The sequence below is a fragment of the Chrysochloris asiatica genome, unplaced genomic scaffold (assembly GCF_000296735.1).
Source record: "Chrysochloris asiatica unplaced genomic scaffold, ChrAsi1.0 scaffold00045, whole genome shotgun sequence".
In the NCBI taxonomy this organism is placed as follows: Eukaryota; Metazoa; Chordata; class Mammalia; order Afrosoricida; family Chrysochloridae; genus Chrysochloris; species Chrysochloris asiatica.
The window spans coordinates 2,388,374-2,407,056 of NW_006408563.1; the positions used below are offsets into that span (position 1 = coordinate 2,388,374).

Sequence of the window (18,683 nt, forward strand, 5' to 3'; positions counted from 1 at the left end):
GACATTGTTTCATTCTGCTGTGCATGGGGTCACTATGAGTCGGTTCCGACTCGATGGCACCTGACAACAACAAGAGCTGAACAGAAAATTTCAAAGATCAGCTCGAGACTATAAAGCCAAATACTATAATAAAAAATAGAATTGTATCAGTGATATTTTTACCTTGTTAAATTTGTACTGATTGGGATGTCAATATACTACAGGTAGTCCCCTGGCTACTAGCAAGTGGGACTTATGGACAGTTCATAAAGTTAAGTAAATTTGCCCTCACTTAAAAATGACTGGACAAACCCTTACTTAAAACAAATTCTTCCTCAACGTCGCCTTCATTTGCTGCACATGTAGCTTTTAAATCATGGAAAAGATTTTCATACTTTTCTTGCACTAAAGCAAAGCTAAATAAGAATCACATGCACCTTTCTGACTTTAAATTCAATTTAAAGACACACTTTGGAACAGATCTCATTCATAACTGCCTGTATTCTATTTGTCATGATGTTAACAGTTTGTGCATTTTATTCCAAAACCAAAAACTGTTTATCAATGACTGATGAAAGTTTCTATAGTTTCCTCTTTGGGGGCTTTGAGGGATTGGAGGAGTACAGAGTGGGATGGATGTGTAATTGAGACTTTTCTTGGAGGTGTTATCATAATGTTTACTGTTGTTGTTAAGTACCATCCATCGTGTTGGTTCCAATTCATAGTAACCCTAAATAGGGTTTGTGAACAGTGGCTGGTGGGTTTGAACCACTGACCTTGCAGTTAGTAGCCCCGTCCTTACCCTACAGCACCACACCAGGACTCCATAATGTTTATAGTGTGCCACCCAGGGACTTTGTAAAGTGTTGAAGAGCAAAGCTGTCAGCTTGAGGACTAAGATGCGCCTGACCTAAGCCATGGTATTGTCAATAACCTTATATGCATGCGAAAGCTGGACAGTGAATAAAGAAGACCATAGAAAAATTGATGCATATGAGTTATGGTGTTGGAGGAGAATATTGAAAGTGCCATGGGCTGCCAAAAGAGCAAACAGATCTATGTTGGAAGAAGTGCAGCCAGAGTGCTCCTTGGAGGCCAGGATGGCCAAACTTCATCTCTCATACTTTGGACATATTGTCAGGAGGGACTAGTCGCTGGAGAAGGATATCATGTTTGGTAAGGTTGAGGGTCAGAGAAAAAGAGGAAGACCCCCAGGGAGATGGATTGGTGAAGTGGCAGCATCAATGGGCTCAAGTGTGGTAACAATTGTGGGATTGGCCCAGGACCAAGCAGTGTTTCATTCTGTTGTGCATAGGGTCGCTATGAGTCAGTACCGACTCGCTGGCACCTAAAAACAACAATCCAGGGACTCCTTCAACATGTACTGAGTACGTCCTACATGTCTCACACTATGCTAGCCATCTTGCACACATAATTATGGCACCAGAGGATAAGCATTTGACATCAAGGTCGGTTTGAACTGCATGGTTGATGGCTCAAACTCAACAGTTGCTCCTTGGAAACCCTATACAGGGTCACTATGAGTCGGAACCAACTCAATGGCACTTAACAACAACATTTACAGTGCAAGCATTTGATGCCACATTATACCCACCTTGGCAATTTGCTCAACAGAGGAAGCAGTCTACTTCACAACTCATCAAATGCCTGACTTCCAAGCCTGCCCTGGTGTCTGATTCTTTGCAAAGGCTTTGAGGAAACTCCTCTACCCTCCAGAATATAAATACCATGTGTACAGATTATTGCCTCCGTTTGGTTTAGGGGGCTGCAGGCTCCATGGAAATTGTGCCATATGCTCACGTTTTCACTCCATGAGCGAAACCCGTGTCCACTTTCATCTGCAGTGATCAATCAAGTTCATCGACAGCCACAAAGCCAGGAAGAACCCAAGAAGCACCCATCCCGGGAACTGTCCTCCCCATTACACTGAAGGCAATTTTCCTTTTCTTTTTCTGTTTAAACAAGTGCATTGTTGTTAAGTGCCATCGAGCCAATTCTGACCTGTATAGGGTTTCCGAGGATCAGCTGGTGAGTTTGAACCACCAACCTTGAAGTTCAAATGGCTTTGCATTAAGTCTGGTGCATTAAGCCACAGCGCCACACCAGGACTCCACTACCCTCCAAAAGCAGCTTTCAGCTTGGATGCTTGAGGCCTCTGGTCAATAACTGCTAAGTAACATTTACTACTGTTGTTCTTGTCATAAGTTGCTGTGGAGCTGATTTCAACTCATAGTGACCCCTTGTGTGCAGAATAGAACGACCCCATAAGGCTTTCAAGGGAGCAGATCACCAGGCCTGTCTTTCGATATGCCTCTGGATGGGTCCGAATCCCTAACCTTTTGTCTAGTAGTCAAGTGCTTACCTATTTATGCTGCCTAGGGACTCCTTCAACATTTACTGAGTACTCCTATATGCCTCACACTGTGCTAGCTATCTTGCATGCATAATTCCATTTGGGCTACTGTTGCTGTTATGTGCTGGTTCCAACCCTGTATAGGGTTTCCTAGGAGTGACTGGTGGGTTTGAACCACTGACCCTGCGGCTGAAATTGACCTTGCAGTCCAGTACATTATCCTGCTGTGTCACACCATGTTATTGACAAGGAAGTTGGAACTTTGACTAAAGAGCCTGTTGTTGATGGCTAAGTGCCATCAAGTCAGTTCCAACTCATAGCGACCCTGTAGAGGGTTTCCTAGGAGGGACTAGTACATTTGAGTTGCTGACCTTGCAGTTATCAGTCCAGTGTTTATCTTACAGCACTACAACAAGACTCACACCAGATCCTACCAAAGTCCAAATAACTGGTAACAGTAGAACTATCAGACCTCCTGACCCTTAACCACCAACTACTAATCCTCCACTAAATGGCACAGAAATAGTAAAAGAAGTCAAAGAGGAATTTTTGGCATTCTAAATAGCCTAGCAGAGATCACATTTCGCCCACAAATAGCTATACTGGATCATTAAAGTGCCAATTCCCGGCTCTTAGCTGAAATAATACCATGTAAGCATGGAAACGCTGGTTGTCACATGCTGACAAAAAGTTTAAATTGGGTGTTATGTCATTTCTTTAATTAGCAAAAAAAAAAAAAAAAAAACAGGGTTCTTATTAATTCCAACTTGTCTTGGAGACCTATTTCTTCAAGCTGCAGACTCTTATATTAGAAAATATTTTTGCAAAGAAGAAAAGCCATTTCTAGAATGATTCAACTGTCTAACTTAAGATTTGGAGATGCCAAACACAAACAACTTTATTCAATAAACGAGCAAGAAAAACCTGATCAAGGAAAAAGGAAGTTAAAAAAGATTAATAAGAACACGCCAGCAGGTAAGCAAAATATTGGGAAACAGCTAGCATCTTTTAAACAAGATTATCAAGTATTCTAGGGTTAAAAGAAGAAGACAAGAAAGCCAGCTGGTGGCTGGAGGAAAGACAGAGGAGGAGTGTGTGTATGTCCTTATCATGAAGAAGGAAAGTGTCTAAAGGGGCAGACACACCCCTACCCTATTCAAGTAACATACAGGTGATAAAAAGAACAAAGGACTGGAAACTGCCAGACCTACATTCTAGTCATTCTGGTCTGCCAATAGTTCCCCAAAACTGGAGTCACTTACCTGCCCTCTTTGAATTTAGTTTGCTCATCAAGAACACAGAAATAATCATCATTTTGAGAGTTATGGCAGAAGGACCATGTGAAATGACAGATATGAAAGTGTGCTGATAAAACTGTTTAGGTTCAACATACGGCTAAGATTATTTGTTGCTACCAATGCACTGAAGAGTTGAATTTCAAGTTGAGTTCATGCATTCTATTCAGCTGAAAAACTGAAGAGCAAGGAGCCTCATGAGGGTCGGAGTTCCCCTGATTGTTTTAAATTGCTGATGAAAGCCCACTGGTAATACAGCCATCACAATACATGGTCTTAACAGGCCTGATTACAATTAGACACAGCACAAAGCAGCCGATTAAATGATCCAGACTCCAACCTGATGCAGCAAATTCTTGAATTTTCACACTAAGCAGAAAGAAGCACTATAATAGACACTGCAATTCAATTGATAATTAAAGTCAACTTATCCATAGCTCTGGAATTTCTTTTTAATAATATGCCTGTGGCTGCGCTCAGATTTGACTTCTAAATCAGTTTTTGGAGTCCTGGTGTGGCGCTGTAGGATGAATGCTGGATTGCTAATCACAAAACAGGCAATTCAAACCCACCAGCCGCTCCTTGGAAACCCTGTACAGGGCAGGTCACTATGAGTCGGAACCCCACAACAAAAATCAGTCTTTAGCTCCTACTGACAACAGGGAAGTGGTCCTGGAGTATGATCCCACTTTGTTCCCAGTAATATCCTGAAATTTAAAATGTGCCCAGTTTCCTCAGGTGACACTGCTCTGCAAATAAGCAATAGATGAAAGTCTCCAGTATATAATTACACAACATAGTCACGGATCACACAGAAGCCTAACCCAGTGCAATGGAGCAGAGTCTGAGTCACATGACCCTATCAGGCAGCGTAGAACTGCTCCCTGGGGTTTCTCAGACTGTCAGTCTTTACAGATACCCTTATCTTCCCTCTTAAAGTGGCTGGATGGATTGAACTGCCAATATTGAGGTTTACGCCAATGCTTACTCCACTGTGCCACCAAGTCTGAGCCCCATCACTGGTCTTAGGGTCCTATTTACCCTTGTGTTCCTTAGTTTGAAATTAACCACTGCAGACAATGTCTATCAATAGTAGAGACTTGTTTGAATTTCCATCCTTTTCATGTCTAAATAGACTTGTTGTTTTGCTTGTTATGGTAGTTAAGTGGCATCAATTCAGTTCCAACTCATAGTGACCCTGTATAGGCTTTCCAAGGAGCAACTGGTAAGTGTGAACTGCCAACCCTGCAGTTAACAGTCAAGTGCTTATCCTATAGCACCACAACAACAGTTAAGGTAGATCTTATAAACAGTATCATTCTCAATAGAACTGAAAGTAGAACTTTAATTCATTAACTTTTAGTATTCCAAAGAAAATTAACTTCCATCTACTTTTTAGCCAGAAAAGACACATATATAGCAAAATCTTAGGTGAAGCATGGAGCTAATTCACAAGTATGGCTCCTTACAGACTGGGACCCCCCCCCCCACACACACACACACAGTGGTAGATAACACGCCTCTCACATGAATCATGTTGTTAGATGTTGTTAAAGTCAGTTCGGGCCCATAGCGATACTATGCACATTCATCTATTATAGAAAGCAAATATTTTATCCAGTACTGCCATGTACGAACATGATTGTTTTTAACTTCTCATTATTCTTAGTAAAACATGACAACTAGATCTACCCTTTTAATACCAACACTCGTCTGTCAGTTTGTCCCACTGTGGTGGCTTGCATGCTGCTGTGATGTTGAAAACTATCCCACCAGTATTTTGAATGCCCGCAGGGTCACCCATGGTGGACAGGTTTCAGCATAGCTTCCAGACTAAGACAGTCTCAGAAAAAGGAGAGGCAAACTACTTCTGAATGTTTAGTCACTGAAAACCAAACTTATGAATACCAGAGAAATACTGTTAGATAGTACCAGAATATTGACATATATGGTGATGGAAGATTAACCCCTCAGGTTGGAAGGCACCCAAAATACAACTGGGGAAAAGCTGCCTCCTCAAACTAGTTAACGGAGATCAGGCAAATGGAGTAAAGCTTTTAGAACCTTCATTTGCTGATGAATACTCCTCAAAATGAAGAAAAACAGTTGAAAGCTTCCATTAAGAACTGGAACATGGTGGTGGTGGCTGTATGCCACCAAGTTGTTTATGACTCATAGTGACCCTGTATAGGTATGATTTCCGAGACTATACATCTTTATGGGAGCAGAAAGCCTCATCTTTCTCTCAAGGAGTTACTGGTAGATTCAAACTTCTGACCTTGCTGTTAGCAACACAGCTCATAACCATTACTCAACCAGAACTCCTTAATTGGAACATGGAACATACAAAGGATGAATCTAGGAAAATCAGAAGTTGTCAAAATGAAGTGGAACCCATAAACATAAATATCCTAGGCATTAGTGAGCGGAGATGGATTGGTATTGGCCATTTTTAATCTGACAATTACATGGTCTACTATATTTAGAATGATAAATTGAAGACATTTGGTGTCACATTAATCATCAAAAGAGCAATTCAAGATCTATCATGAAATAGAATGTTGTCTGTGATAGAACAATATCTATACACCTATAAGGCAGACCAGTTAATACTACTATTCAAAGTTACACACCAACTACTAAATCCAGTGATGATGAAATTGAAGAATTCTACCAACTTTTCCAGTCTCAGATTGGTCAAACACGCAATCAAGACGTATTGATAATTACTGGTGATTTTAATGCAAATGTTGGAAACAAAGAGGAAGGATCAGTAGTTTGGAAATATGGTCTTGGTAATACAACAATGCAGGAGATCACATGACAGAATTTTGCAAGACCAATGACTTAGTCAGGTAGTGGGGCAGCGAAACTGAGCCCCCCAATGAGATGGATGGCTACAGTGGCAGCCCCAATGAACTCAAGTGTAACAGCAACTGTGAGGATGGCGCAGGACTGGGCATTGTTTCATTCTGTTGTACATATGGTTGCTATGGGTCGGAACCAACTCCACAGCACCTAACAGCAACAACCTTTTTAATAATAGAATTTCTAAAGAAAACCCACAAACAAAATGAACCCAGTATAGATAATTATGTGGAACAAGGAATCCAGCAGCATCACACAAAAAAAAGCACACATAAAAATAATAGCAATCAATTTATAGCTATTGGTAATTACACTAAATGTAAATGAATTAAGTGTATCAGTCAAGAGACATAGAGAGCAGAATGAATAAGAAAACAGGATCATTCAATAGGCTGTCTATAAGAGACATATCAAACAGAAGTAGATAGCCTAAATGCCCATCAACAGAAGAATTGTTAAACAAACTTTGGTACATTGACACAGTGGAATACTACAAAACGTTAAACTGAACATAGTCAATCACAAAAGAACTAATATTGTATGAGACCAATGTTGTAAAAAGTTTTTGGTTTGTTTGTTTATTTATTTATTTGTTTGTTTAAAAAAAAGGCTTTCTTGATAAAAGAAACAATTTATGATGGTTACAGGATGGGGACATGGGGAATTAACAGACACCTGTTAACATGGATGACAGGGCAGGCAAATACACAAGAGAGAGAGGAAAGATGAAGGGAGAGGTAGACACCAGGAGGAATGTAATAATTAAAGTGAATAGAGGCAAATACTGCTAACTGTTGGTACATGGAGGGGATTGCAACCATGTAATGAAGCAAAGTACATGATTTTTTTCAATGTAAATCTTCACTCAAGTCACAAGAAAACTTTGAAAAAGAAAAATAATAGGATTTCTAGGATTAAAGTTGTACTGGATTTATATAAACCCTAAACACAAAGACTTTCATGTAATATTATAAAATTCAGAAATTCAGTGTATTTCAAATGAATTATATGTATGAATGAGGCTTTCATAAGGTTAGAGGGTATCCATGCTGTTGTTGTTTTTATTAAGTGCTGTTGAGTTGGTTCCAACTCACAGCGACAGTGTATACGGTTTCCAAGCAGCAGCTGGTGAGTTTGAACTGCCAACCTTGTGTTTTACACTCTGATCCTACAGTGCTGATCCTACAGTGCCACATCAGGAATCCACGGGTAACCATGCACTTATGAACTGGTTACTTTGTGTGACTAATGCCTTCCATTTTATATGTTTATTTATCGTGAGAAAAATAAAATGTTTTTATTTAGAAAACTTCACTCTGTTATTTTCAAGAAGCAGCTGGTGGGTTTGAACTGCTGACCTGTGATTAACAGTCCAGTGCTTATCCTTCAGCACCACATCAGAACTTCTACTCTGTTGTTGTTACATGCCATTGAGTCCTTTGCGACTCATAGCTACCCTGTATAAGGGTTTCCGAGGACCTCTAGGAGCAATTAATATATCAGATCTTAAAGATGAAAATGACAGTATCATCAGAAGCAGGAATTGAACAAAATGTGGACTTAAATCCAAGGCCTGGTAATGCACTACTAATTGATTAGGCTTTTGCCACTTAGCACAGGGTTTTCCAGAATGAGCCTCAGAGTTTGGCCTGATATGAATGGAATGATTCTGAAAAAATTACTTCCTGCTGTGGACTAACTTTTGAGTACACAGAGAAAACAAGCAGCTGTTGTCCAGTGCAGTTGACAGCCTGGAATGGGAGAGCTGGGGAGCCCTTTCAGAAGCCTGATGTAACACTAGATTGTTGCCAGGTTAGTGGGAAAAACACAATTCTAAGCAGCACAACTGGCCGCCATCTTTGAGCCAGCCACCAGTGTTTCCAAGTCTACTAGTCAAGAGACATAATGCAATGTGCACACTACCCTTGCTTTCTATGAGGGAATTTCTATAATGGCTGCTAGCTGGGTGCCGCCTAGTCAATTCCAACCCCTTGTGACCCTATGCACAACAAAACGAAACACTGCCTGGTCCTGCGCCATCCTTAGAACTATTCTTACGCTTGAGCCCACTGCTGTTGCCACTGTGCCAACCCATTTTATTGGGGGTCTTCTAGCAGAGCAACAACCCATAATTCTTCCTGCTCCACTTCACCCACATTTTAAAACTCTGGGTCCATTCCTGTGTCACTTCATTAGCCATGAGTAAATCGGGCTGAACCAGCCTGCATTTTGTTCCACAAGTAAAACTCAACGAGCTGGAATTATGCTTGTTGAAAGTGGATAAGGCAAGTCACATGATGAGATAAATGTTTCACCAAAATTAATCTGTCAGCAGTGGGACTGACGGATTGACAGAGAGATAAGAGGCAATGACAAGAACACAATGCAGAAAGAGGAGGAGGGAGGGATTCAAGGAAGAAACGTCAAGACTTAATGAGGGACTATTTATAGGAAGAAGATGAAGGAGAGAGAAGAGTCAAAGATGACTTCAAGGTTCATTCTTAGATGGCTGGGGAAACAGTAGTCGTGCTGAGAAAAATGGGAAAGGCAAGAAGGATGGCTCTTTTCCCACCTGGCTTTGCCCTCCCGTTGGGTGATGCCACAAGCCCTGGGCAATGCCATTGTATAAATCCTCCAATTATATTCAACTGGCTGTAGAAAGGGCAGTGGCCAGTCTGTTAACAAAAACTGAGAACAAATGAAAACAGAATGACACTAGTAGCTATACAGTTGGCAAGAATGAATCAACCCATAAGCAAAAAAAGGGCAGAAAGCATTACCTAAGGACACCTAAGACTTTCAACAGTAAAGCTAGGTTGTGGACCACTGGAAGGCCCGGTGGCAGTCAAAGTAATCCAGGAACGGAACGGTGAAATGATAAAAAAATAATCCAGATAAATCAAAGGCTAGGGTCAAGATACAAACTTGCATAGAACCCAAGCAACAGAAAAGGAGAAGTATGGGTGTATGGCAACAAAGAGCAGGAAACAGTAAACAGTGTGTGCCAACCATTTCTAAAGAGGAGCCAACTCTCAGCACAAGGTAGGTGAGTTATTCCCACCCAATAATACATGTTCAGGGGTGTGGGACTTCCTGAAACTTCAACAGAAATCATCCCGTTCACCACTCTACCATATAATACTACTTTAGCTACTTCAAGCACTTGTCAATACCTAAAATATTGGTGGTACTGCTGCTGCTATTGGTGTTGGCAGATTATAATCTGTCTCCTTCCATTAGAAGGTATGTTTCCTAAGGAGCCAGAATTGACACTCTATCAATCACCAACCAAGATGCACTAACAGTCTGACTTCTCAGGACTTACCACTCAATAAGGACTAAATCCAAACCCCTTTTTCTCTTCACAATCGTCACAGCATTCCCCATGTACCTCCTGCCACTACTAACACAATCTAGTCTCTCTCCAGCATGTGTTTTGCAAAGGATAAGTTCAAATCTTGTTCCGTCCTTTACTAGCTGTTTGTCCTTTTTGAAGACATTATAAATCTCAATTGCCGCACCTATGAACTTCTACATCACTAGGCTCCTGGAAGAATTAGGTTGGACATTTTTTCAGTCACCTATATATGTGGCACTGTGGGTTAAGGCGCTCAACAGCAAGGTCAGTGTGAACCGCAAGGTCAGTGGTTCAAGTTCACCAGACGCTCCTTGGAAACCCTATACAGGATTGCTACAAGTCAGAAATGACTTGACAGCACTTAACAACAACAACTTAAATATAACACATATGTCTGATTCTTTGAAGTTTACCAGCAAGTCAGACTCTTGCATATGGAGCCTTTGCCCGATTGACTCTGTACAGATACCGCTTCCAGAGCAAATTTACCTCCTAGTTGCTCCTTAACGCCAGGTCATTGCTTCTTTCTCCTGTGGCATTCTTTGACTTTGCTGGGTAAAGTTTCTTCTCTCCTCTGGGTGTCCACAGCCTTTTCTTCCTACAACTAGTAACTACCCCAGCACAAGCCTTGGCTCTGATACCCGCCAAGTTACAAACCAAGTTACAAGGTAGGGACAGATGTTATTCTCTATTGTTTTCCTGTGGGTCTAGAATAATTCCAGAAGGCCCATTATATACCAGGTACTCCAAGTGAAACTATTACAAGCCTGAACTCTATACATTATTTTTTTTTTAAATAATTGCTTAGAAAGACCAGGTAAAACAGATGAGGCCAATATAAAGATTTTATTATCATGTAACCCAACAAAATAGTTTGTCATGCCAACAATCTGAGAAAAGATTTTGTGACATTTCAGAATGTCAAACAATCAAATTCATACAACTAACTGAGGAAGAGACCGGACAATTTATACAGCATGTCCCCTGAGTACTAACAAAACCTATGTTTACTAGATACTTTCAGAAGAAGCTTTTCCCCCACGATCCACAGTATGGAACTATGATTTTAGCTCCTTATAATATGTGTAATAAAAACATATGTTCCAGAGTTCTAAGGAAGTATAAAAACATCTCATGGGCCAGACACCTTTATTATTATTATTATTATTACTGTCTAGAAAGTGATTGGACCACTTTATGCCAAACTCCCCTTTTTGCTATCTCATTCCAAGAACAATGGAGTAGCTGACTTCAAGGAAACGTAACCAACATTGAACCTGCAGTAGAGCTGTCGTTAGTTTAGCAAAGTCAGTTTCAATTCATGGTGACCCAACAACTGTTGGTAGAGTCGAGTTAAACTTAACAGAATTTTCGGAAGCAGATGGCTACCAGGCTGGACTTCCAAGGTATATCTGGATGGGCTCGAACAACCAACCTTTTTGCTAGTAGTTATATGCTTAACCATTTGCACTAGCCAGGACCTCCTGGAGTAAGAATTGTTGTTATTAAGCACCAGCTGGTGAGTTTAAACCACCAAACCTGAAGTTCCACACCAGTGAAAAAGACTGGAGCATAGTGGTTACGAATCGGGCTGCTAACCTTGAGGTCGGCATTTAGAAACTGCCAGCCTTTCCACAAGAGAAAAATGAGGCTTTCTGCTCCTATAAAGATTTACAGCCTCAGAAATCCTATTGTTGTTGTTAAGTGCCATCAAGTCAGGTCAGACTCATAGTGACCCTGTATAGGATTTCCGAGAGCAACTGGTGGGTTTGAACTGACAACCTTGTGGCCTGAGGTCCAGTGCTGATCCTACAGTGCCACTCAGGTCTATACAGGGTCGCTAGCAGCTGGAACCGACTCCACAGCACATAACCACCACCATACATAGACAGAGCGAAGTCAAAGGATATGACCTTCATTTTCCTCCACCTACCTCTTTTAGCCCTTCTCTATTGGAAGAGAAAAGAATCTTAAGAAAACAGGATACAGGTCTAGTTATTTCTGACTAGTAATTTCAGAAAAACATTCCTCAAATTTTCCGGATTATCTCTGCAAGCATATAAGATGATCTCAGAAAGAATAAATGAATGAATCTAAAGTGTTTCTTCTCCTTTTGTAAATTTATGGTCCATTTTATTAATATATTGCATTAATGGTCAATAAAACATCTACGTTTGGAAATCATAAATTGCATTTATGCTTATAAAAGTCTCAAGTGAAGAAGATAATGAGTCTTGATAACAGAAGTTTGTTTGTTTCCAGCCCTCATACTTTTACATGCAGGACAAAGATGAGTCCTTCTGCTCCTGTATACAGACAGGAGTCCTGGTATGGCACTGCAGGATAAGTACTGGGCTGAAAGGTCAGTTCGAATCGAAAGGTTAGCTGTTCAAACTCACCAGCCACTCCTCGGAAACCCTATAAAGGGTTTCTCAGATTCGGATCGGACTCAATGGTACTTAACTTAACATACAGGATTTCTATGAGTCAGAAACAACTGGACAGCCCACAAGAGCAACACTTTTACATGGTAGGAGAACAACTTCACAGATAATAATAATAAAAAAAATTACAATAAATCACCACAGAATAAAACTCTCCATAAAGAAATCTGAATTTGAATAAGCGTCAAAAATCAAGGAACATAATATTTACGTTTGAGGGGACCACTTTCTCCAGCTGCTTTGTTCATGTCTATTGCCCTGGAAACAATTGCAAGGTTGGCCCAGGACCCGGCAGCGTTTCGTTCTGTTGTACATAGGGATGCTATAAGGTTGTACCGACTCGATGGCACCTAACAACAACATTGCCCTGGAACAAATATTAATTGTGCCCACTTCCACTCTAAAAGATGACAGTGTTTGCACAATAAGTTATACATCACCCTACTTCCCTACTTGGAGATAAAAAGATTCCTAAACATTCTCTGACGCAAAACTTTAAGGTTTTCAGAAACCCGGATATGTATAGAAGACCTTTGCACAGTGTGTTTGAAAAGAGATAATAAATATTATAACTTTTAGACCTGCAAAGTAATAAAGACTGATGAACGCTGAATATTTATGAAACACAGAGTTCTGCCTAGTAACCTTTCTGTGAATTTCCCTCTCCACTTCCACCCCCAGGCTAGGGATCCAGGAGCCTGGCAGTGATTCAGCATTTCTAAGGCATTCATTAAAATGTGCTGGAGTGCACCAAAATCGGGGGAGGAAAAAGGTACACATTACGGAGATATTAAAATCAGAACTTTCTTTTATTAAAAAAATTAATTCTCTACTTTCTCTCTTGCTGAAACATAGTAAAGAGCCAAACTGACAACTATGTAAGTTTCTATCACTTTCATTAGGCAAGTCATCCTTTAAAACAGCAGCAAAAATATAGAACACTTTATTTTCCCAACTAGTTCAAGAGAAGCTTAAAATCAAACTGAAAAAAAGAAAGAGGGAAATTTAGGAAACGTACCAAATAAGAATACTGTTTATGACTCTAAAAGAGCACTTTTAATCTTGTTCATCTCATTCCCTATCTACTGAAGGAGAGACTATATCTTTTGCATTTATCTTTGAATCCTTAGTGTACAACTTTGCATGTGAGATATGTACCACAAATATTTGTTGAGTCCTAGTATAGTACTCTAGGATAAACACTGGACTATTAGCCACAAAGTAGGTGGTTCAAATCCATCAGCTGCTTCTTGGAAAACTTATATAGGGGTTGCTATGAGTTGATCCAATTTGAGGGTACTTATAAACGGAGTCCTGGTGTGGCGCTCTGGGTTAATGAGTCAGACTGCAATTTGAACTACAAGGTTGGCATTTCAAGCTCACGCTGCTCCTCGGAAACCCTTACAGGGTCGCTATGGATCAGAATTGACTCGACGGCACTTTACAACAACAATAAACAACAACAGAGCCCTGGTGTGGTGCTGTGGGCTAATGCATCAGACTGCAAATTCGTTTGAACTACAAGGTCGATGGTTCAAGCTCACCAGCTGCTCCTTGGAAACCCTATACAGGGTCGCTATGGGTCGGAATCGACTTGACAGCACTTAACAATAACAACAACATAAACAACAACAACAAAACTAATAATAAGAAGAGAAGACAAATGCTTTCACATACAATTTTCAGGTAAAATTAAGAAATTCAGCCGTGATGGGGGCGTGAAAGAGGCAGGGAAGTAGAATCATTCTAACAGCAAGCAGGTGTTCCAAATGAGAAATCTATTTCTCTACATTAGTGGTGGGTGAAGATTTAACCTTTCCATTATCTCAAAAATTCAGATATATTGTAGTCAAAGCATGTCCCCAAATAAGGATAGACTATAAGGCAAGTATTAGTCACAGGATCCAATACTTGAGTTATAAAAAGGTGCCACTGTAATTACTTTCAAGCCTCAGGAAGACTTGAACATTCATTAAAATAGGCTTTGAGGCAGGTTTGGGGTTTGGGGTTTGGGGTTGGTTGGTTGGTTTGCTTGTTGGTTTTGCTTTTCCTACAGCATGCTATGCAAAGGCACTAGAGTTTGAGGACCAGCCCCTGAAGTAGATTTTTGTTGTTAGCTGTCATTGAGTTGATTTAAGGGGGGGGGATCATTAATTAAGAAAGCCATCATAAAATGGGTCTATGTGCATTTTACCGAGAGGTGGAAATTTCATCCTAAACATACCACTCATATCAATATGACATAATCTAAGAGTCAGCTCATAAAGCTATATAGTAATTTATGGGGGAAACAGCTATCAGAAAAGATAGCCATTTATCTAAGCCAAGGTGAGAAATGATGTGAAACCAAGTTAATTTCTCCAGAATACCCAATAGGAAAGAAGCTTTTCTTCAGAAAGATGACATAAAAAATACAAAAATTAAGTATCCAGGCCTCCTAAATTTTATATTAGCTACTTTACAACCGTGGGATAGTCGCATTTTTAAAAGCTTTAGTTTTCTATTTTCCCGTATATAAAATATGGATAACTACTGTCACAATGTATCTTTTGGGGGGAAAAATTTTAATGATTTAAATCACAGATATTTTTCTTAAATTCTAGAAGTTTAATCAGGTACTGTTCTTCTCAGCTGAACAACTACAGTTCAAAATAAAATACTTGGTATGCAGGCTCCATATTCTGGCCCTGATTAGGAATGGAAGCATTGATAACCAATTGCATAAATTTGTTCTGGGTCTAAGATAACATTCACTCAAATAAAGAGCATTAAGCAGAAAAAAGTGCCCTGAAGTCTTGTTATTTAAGCACCTTTATCTTCTATTGAAGGCCCTTTGGTTCAGTACCAATTGCTGAACCAACCTGAAAGTAAAGCAACTTCTCACAATCAATGTAGATTAAGTCTTAAAGAATTATGCCAACCAAAGCTAGTTTGTATATTGTACAAAGGATTTGTTTCTATTCCCCATCATTCTTCAAAATGTCAAAATTGTTTGCTTACTGATAAATATAATGAAAATAAGTGTTTTTTTCCAACTGATCAATTAAATAAAGAAAGAGGCTATTTAAAGTTAAACTTAATTTTTAAATGAGAGACTGATAGGTAAATTGTAGCCAAATAACCTTAGAGCAACTTTAGGTCTATAGTTTTAGAGCAGTTTCTATACCATGGAAGTTAGAATTCTGCTTCCTTAGATAAATCTTCACTTAAACAAGCCAGGATCATAAACATATTTACTTAACTATTGTTTAGTGTCTAATGTACTTGAAAAACATATAGATCACGTTTCAGTGGTAAACTTATAAAGTCATAAGGAAATGACAGTTTCCAGTTTAGAATCAGAATACAGAAACAAAATGTGATTCTATTCCAGTACATCCCAGTAGCTTAATTCCCTCAAGCTTCTCCCTGATCACAGTATTAATTGCTTTCCTAATAAAATGCTGCAGTAAAATTTGTGAAATTCAATTCTGGCAGAAAATCAAATCAAATGAAAACTCTTCATGGCAACTACTTTTGTATACCATCCTCCTGCCTACCTTGTTATGTTTTTGCTGGTGTCTTGTCTTTGTGTCAAGAACATGGTAGGGGCTTTCTGAATCTTGGTTGATGTAATATACGAGTCTTGAAGGTAGTGTGATTTCTTTTTGCATTTCATTGCTGTAACTGATATTACTGCTGTCCTTCTGTTGCAGTGTACTGTCTTCATCTGCCAGGACTCCCGAATTTTTTTCTGCAGTTTCATTCCAATGCGGAGCTGAAGTAGGGTAAAGCACACACACATACCCACACCATAAATTCATAAATACTAAAATGCATTTTTCTCCTATCAATAGCAAATACAAGGCTTTCTAAATACAAGCAGGTTACAAAGTAAAGACACAGGAAGGCAAGTTATTACAACAGTGAACTAGCCTGGATTGGTTAAAGCAGTCCATAAGGCTTGTACAATACTGTACTTCTTATTTTATGTTTTATGTTTACATGTTCTAACTAGTCTCCTGTTAATACTTCTAAGTATGGAGGTGGAGAACAGAATGGATTTAAGGGAAGAGTCACTAAATGAACATTTTGGGGGTTCAAACTGACCCTCATCATCTCTACCCCTCTTCTCTGAGATTACAGAAGTATAACTGTACTCTGTCTAGTTGGACCCCATAGGAGAGCTATGAAGGATCCTATAATTTAGTGCTGAAGTCCCAGATGTGGAGTGTTGATTCTTTTACATAATGGACAATTCTGTTTTTCTTTTAACTTTAAAATGAACAAAAATCCTTTGCCATAGAGAGAGAGAAAGATGGAGATGCTGGCAGCTTTCCAATTTTTTTTCTTTCCCTACTAAGAACAACTTTCTTCTTTTAGTGATTTCCAATCATCAATATTTTGAATATTATTTTCTTTTACTTTTCCATTATATTGACAAGTATGTTCAGAAATCAAAGTCTGTGTCTCCGGAGTATCTCTCCCCACCTCAATTCCAACAGCAGTGCATGAAATCGTCAGCAAATCTGAGGAAATAACCCATTACCACTATTCTCATTACAAGCTTCCCGCATCCACCTTAAGGCTCAATGAGTAAGAAGCAACTTGCCCTCGCTGCATTTCCCAGGCACTGGTCTCCCTTCAGCCAAGTAGCAAATAGATGGCTAGGGGACATGGAGCCACGAAATACCTTCTAGTGGCACCAATGGTAACTGAAAGGGTTTTTAGTGAATGCAACAGAAATGGACTTCAAAAAGTGAACTGAAATGAATGTGGATTTGAAAATGCGGGTGGTGGGTCGGGAGGCAAGGAGGCACTGGAAGGCCAGTCCGAGACCTGTCCGAAGCGCACGGCCCCGCTAGTCCTTTGCTTTCCTCTGCAGGATTCCACGGGGGAAGCAACGCAAAGGGCACTGGGGCTATACCCACCGCTGGCTGCAGCAGTCCCCCAGGCGCGGGGTCGGGACGAAGCGGTGAGCGGAGGCAGGAGAAAAAGAACCAGGAGTAGGCAGCAGGGCGGCGCGCGGGCGAGGGCTCCGGTCGGCGCAGGGCCGGTGGAGTGGCCAAGAGAGCCACAAGAGGCTCCGAGGAGGCTGCAGCCCGCCTGGGGCGGCCGCCTGGAACTACTGCCCGGCAGCTTCATGGCTCATAGCTCCCAGGCGCCGCTCTGTGTAGTCAGCGACAACGCTGGGCTGGGCTGCGGGCACCCGGCGGGAGTGGGGCGCGCGTGGAGGCTGCAGGCGGAGCCGGTCACGCCAGATCGACGCGCATGGTTCCGCTGCGGGTTCGGGGCTCAGCCCCTGATTGTCTGCAGCCCCTCCTGGGCTGGGCCACTGAAGTCTCCAGAGGTCCTCTCCGCGCTGTCAACCTACAGCCTTCCCAGCTGGGCGCGGCCACTTCAACGACTGAGGGGCTGCAGCCGACGCGCGGGAGCGAGCGGCCTCGGGGGCGCGCAGTTCGGTCGTGAGTCCTGCCCCCGAGAGCGCGCCCGAGCGCGGCTTAGGGTCCTGATGCTGCTGCTGCTGCTGCTGCTGCTGCTGCTGCTATTGCTTGGCACGCGACGCACTGCGCATGCTTTGTTGTGGGGAAAAGGAAAGGAAGAAGGAAAAAAAAAAAAAAAAACCAGCAGGGTGATGCAGCATCTCAGGCAGCATCAGAGGTGACAGCGGTACCTCTAAAGGTGGGGGCGCAGTAGAGGGAGCTGGAAGTCAGATATATGCCGGAGGGGAAGAAAAACAAGGTGCGAGGGGGTCTTCCAGACCAGACGAGGACATAATCCAGAGAAAACTATCAGTCAGAGAAATCAACCTGCCTTTCCCACCACCCGAGACCACTAACCCGACACCTATAAACCTTTCCTATCCAAACCACCAAGGAGCGCTGGTGGCATAGTGATTAAGCTCTCAGCTCTAACCCAAAAAGGTTGGCGGTTGGATCCCATCACTCGGCCAGAGAAAGATGCGGAAGTCTGTTTCTTTCAAGATTTGCAGCCCTGGAAACCCTGTGGGTAGTTCCACGCTGCCCTATAGGTCGCTATGAGTCAGAATCTACTCAATAGCAACCGGTTTGGTTGGGTTTTGTATTTCAGCCATGTCCTGCTGCGGGAGGAAAGGGCCAAGCAGTACCTTGTTAATCCTTTATTTTCTTGCTGAAAATAAAGAACTGTAGCCGGAGAGGTAAAAATAGCACGGCTCCTCATTCATTTCACCAGCCACGGATGGCAGCAGCTGGGGAACCACGATTGCGTGTCGCGGGCTGGCTGGCTTGCTGACGTGAACCAGCCCCTAGGCAAACAGGTTTTCAAGTGTTGGAATCTCCCTAGACCCCGGGGCTCAGTCCCAGCGGCTCTCCTCCGGACTTGTTCCTGGGGGACTTGGGGGCGGG

At 41.4% G+C, this 18,683-nt stretch overlaps 1 protein-coding gene across 1 annotated transcript in view; it reads right to left on the reverse strand.

Annotated features, from left to right (window-relative positions):
- Positions 1-17,493, reverse strand: part of ADAM23 (ADAM metallopeptidase domain 23) — a 226,996-nt gene extending 209,503 nt beyond the window's left edge. The window contains exons 1-2 of the mRNA XM_006861942.1: positions 17,229-17,493; positions 15,858-16,075 (exon numbers count right to left, since the gene is read on the reverse strand). Of these exons, the coding sequence (XP_006862004.1) occupies positions 15,858-16,075; positions 17,229-17,442 (432 nt within the window). The 5' untranslated portion in view covers positions 17,443-17,493. The remainder of the gene's footprint in view (positions 1-15,857; positions 16,076-17,228) is intronic.
- Positions 17,494-18,683: the final 1,190 nt, after the last annotated feature.